Source organism: Oncorhynchus gorbuscha, unplaced genomic scaffold (assembly GCF_021184085.1).
Source record: "Oncorhynchus gorbuscha isolate QuinsamMale2020 ecotype Even-year unplaced genomic scaffold, OgorEven_v1.0 Un_scaffold_1229, whole genome shotgun sequence".
Classification (NCBI taxonomy): Eukaryota; Metazoa; Chordata; class Actinopteri; order Salmoniformes; family Salmonidae; genus Oncorhynchus; species Oncorhynchus gorbuscha.
In genome coordinates, this window is record NW_025746067.1 from 26057 (window position 1) to 39824 (window position 13768).

Below are 13768 nucleotides of genomic sequence, written 5' to 3' on the forward strand. Positions count from 1 at the left end.
GGCCACAACCCGCCAAATCCAACCCCTGTATCAAGGGGTCTAAGATCCAACCCAAGGGGTCTAAGATCCAACCAACCCCTGTATCAAGGGGTCTAAGATCCAACCCCTGTATCAAGGGGTCTAAGATCCAACCCCTGTTTCAAGGGGTCTAAGATCCAACCCCTGTATCAAGGGGTCTAAGATCCAACCCTGTTTCAAGGGGTCTAAGATGGGTTATTGTGGGGTTATTATAAGCTGTTAACCAATCACCCTCCACCCCCACCCACTACCATACAAGCTCCAACAAAAGCAGTAGGTCTCAGTGAGTTTCTGGAAGTGGTTTTGAAGTCCTGTCCTGCGGAGCTGTTCATTCATTCCACAGTAGAGCAGAAGTCTGCTCCATGCAGGGTTAAACAGAACAGACCTTCACTCACACTGGGCAGGACACTGAGGACAGACAATGGTCCTGCCAGTCAATGTCAAGCCTCTCGTCTGACTAGGGAGTGTTTACTGGTCTAGAGGAGGCCCCAGCTGGTTGTAGGGTTCTGGTGCCATGGCCTGGGTATGGAGACATGAACCACGTGCCCAGCTAAACACATACAGGAACAAACACCAACTGTACACACACAGTCTGTCTGTCTGTCCTTCATCCAGGCTGTGTGTTGAGCCTACATGGGATCCCGCAGCGTTAATAAGCATTAATAGCTCTTTAAACCAGAGGAAGTGATTTGTAAAAAGACCTTTTTATTTCTAATTAATCTCCAAGCAGATTAGTCAGTGGTAGCATGGTCTGGCGTTTTGAACCCAGGCATAGAGGTTGTCAGGCTGGCCAAGAGCAAATGAAACCTGCCTTGTAGGGCATTAACCTTTATGCAAATTAGATTTTTGTCATTTTTAATTGAACATTTATTTAACTAGGCGAGTCAGTTAAGAACCAATTCTTGTCTACAATGACGGCCAAACAGGACGACGCTGGGACAATTGTGCCCTATGGGACTCCCAATCACAGACCGTTGTGATACAGCCTGGGATCGAACCAGGGTGTCTGTAGTGGCGCCTCTAGTACTGAGATGCTGTGCCTTAGACCGCTGAACCAGGGTGTCTGTAGTGACTCCTCTAGTACTGAGATGCTGTGCCTTAGACCACTGAACCAGGGTGTCTGTAGTGACTCCTCTAGTACTGAGATGCTGAGATGCTGTGCCTCTAGCTGAGATGCGCTGGGGCTGGGGCCACTCGGGAGCTACTAGCTTGGTCCCAGATCTAAAGGCCTGTGTGCTCTAGCCAAGCTGAAGACGATAAAGGAGTTGACTAAGCTAAAGCACATTCACATCTGGACCTGACCACTGCAGCTGTAGTGTTCCCTGTCTGTGTCTCTAGTGTCTATGTTACAGCAATGTTTGGCTGCAGAGCCTCAGTTAATGGGGTGTTGTAGTTCAGCAGGGGCCCTGTCCTGTCCTAGCTGCTCTGTCCTGTTGATGAGGCAGAGAGAGACAGGAACAATACCCTGAGAGGACGTCCCCGTGAGGGAGACAATGTGTCCTGTCCTAGCTGCTCTGTCCTGTTGATGAGGCAGAGAGAGACAGGAACAATACCCTGAGAGGACGTCCCCGTGAGGGAGACAATGTGTCCTGTCCTAGCTGCTCTGTCCTGTTGATGAGGCAGAGAGAGACAGGAACAATACCCTGGGAGGACGTCCCCGTGAGGGAGACAATGTGTCCTGTCCTAGCTGCTCTGTCCTGTTGATGAGGCAGAGAGAGACAGGAACAATACCCTGAGAGGACGTCCCCGTGAGGGAGACAATGTGTCCGTCCGCTGCAGCACAGTCCCTGGACCTCGGGGGTCGTACAGCTGCTGGGACCTTTCAGTGTTTAAGGGGGGACCATGGGCGGTCTTTCAGTGTTTAGCGGGGGACCATGGGCGGCCTTTCAGTGTTTTGGGGACCAGGGGCCTTTGTGTAGGCTAGGTACCCCTGGAGGAATTTGACAAGTGTGTTGTGGCACCTCATTGCTACTCCTCTCCCATACATGGACCACATACCCAGCTAAACACAGGATTTCCCGGTGGGATCGACAACCATGGCCGTAATGCCCCCTTGTGTGGCCGTAATGCCCCCTTGTGTGGCCGTAATGCCCCCTTGTGTGGCCGTAATGCCACCTTGTGTGGCCGTAATGCCACCTTGTGTGGCCGTAATGCCCCCTTGTGTGGCATTACCCCCTTGTGTGGCCGTAATGCCCCCTTGTGTGGCCGTAATGCCCCCTTGTGTGGCATTACCCACTTGTGTGGCCGTAATGCCCTCTTGTGTGGCCGTAATGCCCCCTTGGTGCCCGAGCAGATAGCCTTGGTGCCCTAGCAGATAGCCTTGGTGCCCTAGCAGATAGCCTTGGTACCCTAGCAGATAGCCTTGGTGCCCTAGCAGATAGCCTTGGTACCCTAGCAGATAGCCTTGGTACCCTAGCAGATAGCCTTGGTACCCTAGCAGATAGCCTTGGTGCCCTAGCAGATAGCCTTGGTGCCCTAGCAGATAGCCTTGGTGCCCTAGCAGATAGCCTTGTTGCCCTAGCAGATAGCCTTGGTACCCTAGCAGATAGCCTTGGTGCCCTAGCAGATAGCATTGGTGCCCTAGCAGATAGCCTTGGTGCCCTAGCAGATAGCCTTGGTGCCCTAGCAGATAGCCTTGGTGCCCTGGCACCTCTTGAAGGCCATTTGGCCTTGCCCCTAAAATCCTGAATTGCCAGGCCCCTCCCTCATTGGGCCTTTAGGTTTATTACTGCTGGTGATGGTTCTAGAACTCACCGTTGTGTTTTGTATCAAAAAGTGGGTTGGGCCTCTTTGTATGTAAGGAGAGAGCAGCGTTCTCTAGTGTTTATTTACAAAGCACTCATGCAGAAACCTCCTATTTATCTATCATTGTTAATGACCAAACCCAGTCACAGGCTTGGATAACACTGGAGGCCCCTACGGTCTCCACAGAGTTGGGTAAAGCTACTTTTAGTTGGGGTTTTTTGTGCCATTTATGTGGAACAGAGCTCTCTGAAATGAAATGAGTAATGTTCTGAGACCTCTAAGTTGATACATGTGTCTGTGTTTCTTAATATGTTGTGTGGTTTGTAATGATGTGAGACCTCTAAGTTGATACATGTGTCTGTGTTTCTTAATATGTTGTGTGGTTTGTGTTCTGAGACCTCTATTGTACATGTTCTGTGTTTCTTAATATGTTGTATGGTTTGTGTATATTGTATGTTGTGTATATGTATTTGATGTATTTATGAAGGGCTCATGTTGTGTAATTGTATGTTGTGTATATTGACTTGTGTATGACTGTTCCTGTCAAAATATAGTAGTTGTTAATCATGTTGTATATTGAATGTTTCATGTATGTTGTGTTTCTAATTGTAGGATGTATTGTTTGTGTTACAGGAGTTGTACCAGGGATATTGTATGTTGTCTAACCAGGATGTATGTGTTTGTGTGTTACAGGAGGTAAGGGATATTGTTGTGGTGTATTGTTTGTGTGTTTGATGGAGACCAGGGACATTGGTTCAGCTCTAACTCAGGATGTATTGTGTTTGGTTAATCATTATGTGAAGTTTCCAGGAACATTGGTTCAGCTCTAACCAGGATGTATTGTTTGTGTTTACAGGAGGTACCAGGAACATTGGTTCAGCTCTAACCAGGATGTGTTGTTTGTGTGTTACAGGAGGCACCAGGGACATTGGTTCAGCTCTAACCAGGATGTATTGTTTGTGTTACAGGAGGTACCAGGGATATTGGTTCAGCTCTAACCAGGATGTGTTGTTTGTGTGTTACAGGAGGTACCAGGGACATTGGTTCAGCTCTAACCAGGATGTATTGTTTGTGTTACAGGAGGTACCAGGGATATTGGTTCAGCTCTAACCAGGATGTATTGTTTGTGTTTACAGGAGGTACCAGGAACATTGGTTCAGCTCTAACCAGGATGTATTGTTTGTGTTTACAGGAGGCACCAGGGAACATTGGTTCAGCTCTAACCAGGATGTATTGTTTGTGTGTTACAGGAGGTACCAGGGACATTGGTTCAGCTCTAACCAGGATGTATTGTTTGTGTTACAGGAGGTACCAGGGATATTGGTTCAGCTCTAACCAGGATGTGTTGTTTGTGTGTTACAGGAGGTACCAGGGACATTGGTTCAGCTCTAACCAGGATGTATTGTTTGTGTTACAGGAGGTACCAGGGACATTGGTTCAGCTCTAACCAGGATGTATTGTTTGTGTGTTACAGGAGGCACCAGGGACATTGGTTCAGCTCTAACCAGGATGTATTGTTTGTGTTACAGGAGGTACCAGGGACATTGGTTCAGCTCTAATCAGGATGTGTTGTTTGTGTTACAGGAGGTACCAGGGACATTGGTTCAGCTCTAACCAGGATGTATTGTTTGTGTGTTACAGGAGGCACCAGGGACATTGGTTCAGCTCTAACCAGGATGTATTGTTTGTGTTACAGGAGGTACCAGGGACATTGGTTCAGCTCTAACCAGGATGTATTGTTTGTGTGTTACAGGAGGCACCAGGGACATTGGTTCAGCTCTAACCAGGATGTATTGTTTGTGTTACAGGAGGTACCAGGGACATTGGTTCAGCTCTAACCAGGATGTATTGTTTGTGTGTTACAGGAGGTACCAGGGCATTGGTTCAGCTCTAACCAGGATGTATTGTTTGTGTTTACAGGAGGTACCAGGGACATTGGTTCAGCTCTAACCAGGATGTATTGTTTGTGTGTTACAGGAGGTACCAGGGACATTGGTTCAGCTCTAACCAGGATGTATTGTTTGTGTGTTACAGGAGGTACCAGGGACATTGGTTCAGCTCTAACCAGGATGTATTGTTTGTGTGTTACAGGAGGCACCAGGGACATTGGTTCAGCTCTAACCAGGATGTATTGTTTGTGTGTTACAGGAGGCACCAGGGACATTGGTTCAGCTCTAACCAGGATGTATTGTTTGTGTGTTACAGGAGGCACCAGGGACATTGGTTCAGCTCTAACCAGGATGTATTGTTTGTGTGTTACAGGAGGCACCAGGGACATTGGTTCAGCTCTAACCAGGATGTATTGTTTGTGTGTTACAGGAGGTACCAGGGACATTGGTTCAGCTCTAACCAGGATGTATTGTTTGTGTGTTACAGGAGGCACCAGGGACATTGGTTCAGCTCTAACCAGGATGTGTATGAGACACAGAAGCATCGAGGCCAAACTCCGAGACTTTTCAATGTAAGGATGTTCTCATTTACAACGACACTACTACACCATCATTTACCATTGATTTGTAATACATGTCACTTTGAACGAAATTAAGAAGTGTGTGTGTGTGTGTGTGTGTGTGTGTGTGTGTGTGTGTGTGTGTGTGTGTGTGTGTGTGTGTGTGTGTGTGTGTGTGTGTGTGTGTGTGTGTGTGTGTGTGTGTGTGTGTGTGTGTGTGTGTGTGTGTGTGTGTGTGTGTAACAGTGTCGTTAAAGTGAGACATTACTAATGAATCTGTAGAATGTCACCCAGCTCAGCCGATTCTCATCTTTCCCAGCATTCCACTGTCTCGGGCATGTCTGGTCCACGACACACACACACACACACACACACACACACACACACACACACACACACACACACACACACAGGGGGATCTCTAATTTCTTCAAGGCATTTTGGAGAAATTCTTCTTGCGTCTCCATGGCTGTGACAGTGTGCTGTAGTAAACCTAGGTGCCTGTGGTCTAGCCTAGCTACACACACACACACACACACACACACACACACACACACACACACACACACACACACACACACACACACACACACACACACACACACACACACACACACACACACACACACACACACACATAAATGAAAAAAACACACACTGTCTGGCTGTCTCTCTGACAACATGTGTCCAGACCAGAGAGTCCAGGGTGTTATATTAGTCTCAGCTGTCTGGCTCACATCACCACTATGCCCCGCCCCCTCATCACCACTATGCCCCACCCACTCATCACCACTATGCCCGCCCCCCCTAAGCACAACTATGCCCCACCCCCTCATCACCACTATGCCCCACCCCTCACCACTACCGCCCCCTAAGCTCATCACCACTATGCCCCCCCTAAGCATCAACTATGCCCCACCCCCTAATCACCACTATGCCCCACCCCCTCATCACCAGTATGCCCCTCCCCCCCTCACCACCACTGTGCCCCCCCCCCCCCACCACCACTCATCACCACTATGCCCCGCCCCCCATCACACCACTATGCCCCCCCCATCACCACTATGCCCCCCCCTCATCACCACTATGCCCCGCCCCCTCACCACCACTATGCACCGCCCCCTCACCACCACTATGTCCCTCTCTACTGAAAGACTAGCCTTTAGGTGGGCAAGGAGAGATCCTAATAAATAATACTGGATTTCTAATGTTTCTCACCTTTGTGATTGCTGTGACCTGCAGGGCTTTCATGGACTGCATGATCAACCCTCTACAGGATCAGATGGAAGAGTGGAAGAGAGGAACCAACACTCTGGATAAGGACCATGCTAAAGGTATCATCACAACATATAGATATATAATAATATAGAGAGGAACCAACACTCTGGATAAGGACCATGCTAAAGGTATCATCACAACATATAGATATATAATAATATAGAGAGGAACCAACACTCTGGATAAGGACCATGCTAAAGGTATCATCACAACATATAGATATATAATAATATAGAGAGGAACCAACACTCTGGATAAGGACCATGCTAAAGGTATCATCATAACATATAGATATATAATAATATAGAGAGGAACCAACACTCTGGATAAGGACCATGCTAAAGGTATCATCATAACATATAGATATATAATAATATAGAGAGGAACCAACACTCTGGATAAGGACCATGCTAAAGGTATCATCACCCTCCCCCCCCACAGAGTACAAGAAAGTTCGGAGTGAGATCAAGAAGAAGTCGTTAGACACTCTGAAGCTACAGAAGAAGGCAAAGAAAGGTACTCTATCTATCATCTATCTATCTATCTATCTATCTATCTATCTATCTATCTATCTATCTATCTATCTATCTATCTATCTATCTATCAAATCTATCAAATCTATCTATCTATCTATCTATCTATCTATCTATCTATCTATCTATCTATCTATCTATCTATCTATCTATCTATCTATCTATCTATCTATCTATCTATCTATCTATCTATCTATAGTATCTATCTATCTATCTATCCCTTCTCTACTGGCTGTGCCATAGAAATATAATTATTACAACATATGTCCGATACACATAATGTCTGTGGGTTTGGCCATATGAAGTATAGTGTGAACCCTGTACCTCTATGGGCTGTCGTTTCCCCTTGAGGTCGTACCTACACAGTCCATGTAGTCTAAAGGAAATAGAGTTGAATGTCAATGAGGCTACTCAGGGACTCTACATTATAAAACACAGTACATATTTATGTAACATTTACTATACATAGTAGATCTCTTTGTTCCTTTATCATCTCTGAACGTCAATCTCTAACGTACATTTGGTACGCTTAGGCAAATGGACATGCAAATTGAGTTGAACATCCTTGCCTACCGAAGGTCTTTACTCTATGCTATGGTTTCGGTTAAGTTATGTAAGACTGTTCCTGTTATAATCTCCACCCGGCACAGCCAGAAGAGGACTGGCCACCCCACATAGCCTGGTTCCTCTCTCTTCCTAGGTTCTGGCCTTTCTAGGGAGTTTTTCTTAGCCACCGTGCTTCTACACCTGCATTGCTTGCTGTTTGGGGGTTTTAGGCTGGGTTTCTGTACAGCACTTTGAGATATCAGCTGATGTACGAAGGGCTTTATAAATCAATTTGATTTGATTTGTTCCTGATCCCTGTCAGACTCCGCGGATGGTCAGATATCATCTTGTACACAGGAATCTGTCTAAATGATGTCTGGAAACACGGAGGAGGGAAAACAACAGAGTCAGCTCATGTTGACCGTCATTATACTGAAACCAGGACACTGTCTGTGTCCCAAATGGCATCCTGTGCCCTATACAGTGCACTACTTTAGACCAGGGTCTATAGGGCTAGGGCCCAAAAATAAGTGCACTACGTAGGAAATAGGGTGCCATTTGGAACAGTTTCTCTGCTCAACTTCTGAGTATCAGTTTGTGTCTTCTCCTCGTAGGACAGCACATCCCAATTGAATAAGCATATGCAGTCAGTCAGTCTTTGTGCAGGCCCACGCACCATGAAAGGAAATAGAGACGCTATTGAAGAGGTTCAATATGTGTCTAGACAGATAGACAGATGAGAGAGAGAGCGTCTATGGGGGAAGCTCCTGTTCAAGCTGTCAGTTATCTTGAGTGACTAAAGTCCAGTTGAAATGTCAAAATGGCCGTCTTGAAAGCACCATAACATCTATGCATTTCAAAGTGAACTTCAACTTTAAAAAAAAACTTCTTTAGCTCAAATACTGTGCTGTTGTATTTCCATGGTGCAGTATTTAGCAGTATGCACCTGGTCTTCTTCTTCCAGTGTTATTAGATGTCCTATCTAGAGGAGCAGTATTTAGCAGTATGCACCTGGTCTTCTTCTTCCAGTGTTATTAGATGTCCTACCTAGAGGAGCAGTATTTAGCAGTATGCACCTGGTCTTCTTGTTCCAGTGTTATTAGATGTCCTATCTAGAGGAGCAGTATTTAGCAGTGTTATTAGATGTCCTATCTAGAGGAGCAGTATTTAGCAGTATGCACCTGGTCTTCTTCTTCCAGTGTTATTAGATGTCCTACCTAGAGGAGCAGTATTTAGCAGTATGCACCTGGTCTTCTTCTTCCAGTGTTATTAGATGTCCTACCTAGAGGAGCAGTATTTAGCAGTATGCACCTGGTCTTCTTGTTCCAGTGTTATTAGATGTCCTACCTAGAGGAGCAGTATTTAGCAGTATGCACCTGGTCTTCTTCTTCCAGTGTTATTAGATGTCCTATCTAGAGGAGCAGTATTTAGCAGTATGCACCTGGTCTTCTTCTTCCAGTGTTATTAGATGTCCTATCTAGAGGAGCAGTATTTAGCAGTATGCACCTGGTCTTCTTCTTCCAGTGTTATTAGATGTCCTATCTAGAGGAGCAGTATTTAGCAGTATGCACCTGGTCTTCTTGTTCCAGTGTTATTAGATGTCCTATCTAGAGGAGCAGTATTTAGCAGTATGCACCTGGTCTTCTTCTTCCAGTGTTATTAGATGTCCTACCTAGAGGAGCAGTATTTAGCAGTATGCACCTGGTCTTCTTGTTCCAGTGTTATTAGATGTCCTATCTAGAGGAGCAGTATTTAGCAGTATGCACCTGGTCTTCTTCTTCCAGTGTTATTAGATGTCCTATCTAGAGGAGCAGTATTTAGCAGTATGCACCTGGTCTTCTTCTTCCAGTGTTATTAGATGTCCTATCTAGAGGAGCAGTATTTAGCAGTATGCACCTGGTCTTCTTCTTCCAGTGTTATTAGATGTCCTACCTAGAGGAGCAGTATTTAGCAGTATGCACCTGGTCTTCTTGTTCCAGTGTTATTAGATGTCCTACCTAGAGGAGCAGTATTTAGCAGTATGCACCTGGTCTTCTTCTTCCAGTGTTATTAGATGTCCTACCTAGAGGAGCAGTATTTAGCAGTATGCACCTGGTCTTCTTCTTCCAGTGTTATTAGATGTCCTATCTAGAGGAGCAGTATTTAGCAGTATTATTAGATGTCCTATCTAGAGGAGCAGTATTTAGCAGTATGCACCTGGTCTTCTTCTTCCAGTGTTATTAGATGTCCTATCTAGAGGAGCAGTATTTAGCAGTATTATTAGATGTCCTATCTAGAGGAGCAGTATTTAGCAGTATGCACCTGGTCTTCTTGTTCCAGTGTTATTAGATGTCCTATCTAGAGGAGCAGTATTTAGCAGTATGCACCTGGTCTTCTTGTTCCAGTGTTATTAGATGTCCTATCTAGAGGAGCAGTATTTAGCAGTATGCACCTGGTCTTCTTCTTCCAGTGTTATTAGATGTCCTATCTAGAGGAGCAGTATTTAGCAGTATGCACCTGGTCTTCTTGTTCCAGTGTTATTAGATGTCCTATCTAGAGGAGCAGTATTTAGCAGTATGCACCTGGTCTTCTTCTTCCAGTGTTATTAGATGTCCTATCTAGAGGAGCAGTATTTAGCAGTATGCACCTGGTCTTCTTGTTCCAGTGTTATTAGATGTCCTATCTAGAGGAGCAGTATTTAGCAGTATTATTAGATGTCCTATCTAGAGGTCTATTTAGCAGTATGCACCTGGTCTTCTTGTTCCAGTGTTATTAGATGTCCTATCTAGAGGAGCAGTATTTAGCAGTATGCACCTGGTCTTCTTCTTCCAGTGTTATTAGATGTCCTATCTAGAGGAGCAGTATTTAGCAGTATGCACCTGGTCTTCTTCTTCCAGTGTTATTAGATGTCCTATCTAGAGGAGCAGTATTTAGCAGTATTATTAGATGTCCTATCTAGAGGAGCAGTATTTAGCAGTATGCACCTGGTCTTCTTGTTCCAGTGTTATTAGATGTCCTATCTAGAGGAGCAGTATTTAGCAGTATGCACCTGGTCTTCTTGTTCCAGTGTTATTAGATGTCCTACCTAGAGGAGCAGTATTTAGCAGTATGCACCTGGTCTTCTTGTTCCAGTGTTATTAGATGTCCTATCTAGAGGAGCAGTATTTAGCAGTATGCACCTGGTCTTCTTCTTCCAGTGTTATTAGATGTCCTATCTAGAGGAGCAGTATTTAGCAGTATGCACCTGGTCTTCTTCTTCCAGTGTTATTAGATGTCCTATCTAGAGGAGCAGTATTTAGCAGTATGCACCTGGTCTTCTTGTTCCAGTGTTATTAGATGTCCTATCTAGAGGAGCAGTATTTAGCAGTATTATTAGATGTCCTATCTAGAGGAGCAGTATTTAGCAGTATGCACCTGGTCTTCTTGTTCCAGTGTTATTAGATGTCCTACCTAGAGGAGCTGTATTTAGCAGTATGCACCTGGTCTTCTTCTTCCAGTGTTATTAGATGTCCTACCTAGAGGAGCAGTATTTAGCAGTATGCACCTGGTCTTCTTGTTCCAGTGTTATTAGATGTCCTATCTAGAGGAGCAGTATTTAGCAGTATGCACCTGGTCTTCTTCTTCCAGTGTTATTAGATGTCCTACCTAGAGGAGCAGTATTTAGCAGTATGCACCTGGTCTTCTTCTTCCAGTGTTATTAGATGTCCTACCTAGAGGAGCAGTATTTAGCAGTATGCACCTGGTCTTCTTGTTCCAGTGTTATTAGATGTCCTACCTAGAGGAGCAGTATTTAGCAGTATGCACCTGGTCTTCTTCTTCCAGTGTTATTAGATGTCCTATCTAGAGGAGCAGTATTTAGCAGTATGCACCTGGTCTTCTTCTTCCAGTGTTATTAGATGTCCTACCTAGAGGAGCAGTATTTAGCAGTATGCACCTGGTCTTCTTCTTCCAGTGTTATTAGATGTCCTAAATGTCTAGAGGAGCAGTATTTAGCAGTATGCACCTGGTCTTCTTCTTCCAGTGTTATTAGATGTCCTATCTAGAGGAGCAGTATTTAGCAGTATGCACCTGGTCTTCTTGTTCCAGTGTTATTAGATGTCCTACCTAGAGGAGCAGTATTTAGCAGTATGCACCTGGTCTTCTTCTTCCAGTGTTATTAGATGTCCTACCTAGAGGAGCAGTATTTAGCAGTATGCACCTGGTCTTCTTGTTCCAGTGTTATTAGATGTCCTATCTAGAGGAGCAGTATTTAGCAGTATGCACCTGGTCTTCTTGTTCCAGTGTTATTAGATGTCCTATCTAGAGGAGCAGTATTTAGCAGTATGCACCTGGTCTTCTTCTTCCAGTGTTATTAGATGTCCTACCTAGAGGAGCAGTATTTAGCAGTATGCACCTGGTCTTCTTGTTCCAGTGTTATTAGATGTCCTATCTAGAGGAGCAGTATTTAGCAGTATGCACCTGGTCTTCTTGTTCCAGTGTTATTAGATGTCCTACCTAGAGGAGCAGTATTTAGCAGTATGCACCTGGTCTTCTTCTTCCAGTGTTATTAGATGTCCTATCTAGAGGAGCAGTATTTAGCAGTATGCACCTGGTCTTCTTGTTCCAGTGTTATTAGATGTCCTATCTAGAGGAGCAGTATTTAGCAGTATGCACCTGGTCTTCTTCTTCCAGTGTTATTAGATGTCCTATCTAGAGGAGCAGTATTTAGCAGTATGCACCTGGTCTTCTTGTTCCAGTGTTATTAGATGTCCTACCTAGAGGAGCAGTATTTAGCAATGTGCACCAAGTGGCGCAGTGGTCTAAGACACTGCATCTCAGTGCTAGAGGCGTCACTACAGACAACCTGGTTCGAATCCAGACTGTATCACAACTGGCCGTGATTGTGAGTCTCATAGGGCGGAGCATAATTGGCCCAGCGTCGTCCGAGTTTGGCAGGTGTAGGCCGTCATAACTTATTGATCAAAACCACCTGAAACACTGAACTAGCTAGTCTAAATGTCTTGATTAAAGCCACCTGAAACACTGAACTAGCTAGTCTAAATGTCTTAATTAAAGCCACCTGAAACACTGAACTAGCTAGTCTAAATGTCTTGATCAAAACCACCTGAAACACTGAACTAGCTAGTCTAAATGTCTTGATCAAAACCACCTGAAACACTGAACTAGCTAGTCTAAATGTCTTGATTAAAGCCACCTGAAACACTGAACTAGCTAGTCTAAATGTCTTGATTAAAGCCACCTGAAACACTGAACTAGCTAGTCTAAATGTCTTGATTAAAGCCACCTGAAACACTGAACTAGCTAGTCTAAATGTCTTGATTAAAGCCACCTGAAACAATGATATAGCTAGCCTAAATGTCTTAATTAAAATTAGCTCAAACATTGAACTAGCTAACTAAATGACCAAAACCACTTGAAACACTTAACTAGCTAGTCTAAATGTCAGAAATCGAAACTAGCTAACTAAATGACCAAAACCACTGAACTAGCTAGTCTAAATATCAAAAATCAAAACCACCTGAAACCCTGAAGTAGCTAACTAAATGACCAAAACCACTGAACTAGCTAGTCTAAATGACCAAAACCACCTGAAACACTGAACTAGTTACCTTAAATGCCTTAATTAAAACCACCTGAAACACTGAACTAGCTATCCTTAATGTTTTGATCAAAGCCACACTGAACTAGCAGTCCTTAATGTTTAGTTTTTCTACAAGATTGAACCAATACACACTTTTCTAGTCTCTCCTATGTGAGGCCCTGTGCTTTACTAGGAGCTATAAGGAATGGGCCAATCCTGACTTCAAGGGGGGAGTTTTCACCTTTGGCCACGTGAACAGGGGAACGTTTAACGCCATATATCTGTCTAGACTGAATTCTTCAAACATGTTTTTCCAGCTTGGCCTCTTCGTTATGAAGGCTGTTATTAGTGCAACACGTTCACCCTCACAAACAGTCCTCTAATTTTGTAAGTCGCTTAGTTTATCCTAAGAGTCTGGCGAAGCTAAAGAGCCACTTTTAGACGCACAGTGACAGTCACAGAGACAGTCACAGAGACAGTGACACTTATTAGCAACATGATTTGTGAAGTCTCCTTCAGGCCTCTTGACTGACTAAAATGTTTTCCTCTTTACGGCCGTGTCGTCGACCTTATTGCCCCCCCCCCCCCCCCCGGTCACTGGGCACCTGTTGTTGTTGCCCTGCAGCTGATGCCCTGGGT

At 44.7% G+C, this 13768-nt stretch overlaps 1 protein-coding gene across 7 annotated transcripts in view; it reads left to right on the plus strand.

Moving 5' to 3' along the window:
* The first annotated feature begins 4737 nt into the window (after nucleotides 1-4737).
* LOC124021823 (protein MTSS 1-like) overlaps nucleotides 4738-13768 on the plus strand; it is a 50013-nt gene continuing 40982 nt past the window's right edge. For 2 of the 7 annotated variants that reach the window (XM_046336956.1, XM_046336957.1), the window contains exons 1-4: nucleotides 4738-5224; nucleotides 6455-6546; nucleotides 6932-7006; nucleotides 13755-13766. In XM_046336956.1, coding sequence (XP_046192912.1) covers nucleotides 4776-5224; nucleotides 6455-6546; nucleotides 6932-7006; nucleotides 13755-13766 — 628 coding nt within the window. In that variant the 5' untranslated portion in view covers nucleotides 4738-4775. The remainder of the gene's footprint in view (nucleotides 5225-6454; nucleotides 6547-6931; nucleotides 7007-13754; nucleotides 13767-13768) is intronic. The other 5 variants (XM_046336955.1, XM_046336958.1, XM_046336952.1 and 2 more) reach the window with 4 other exon arrangements.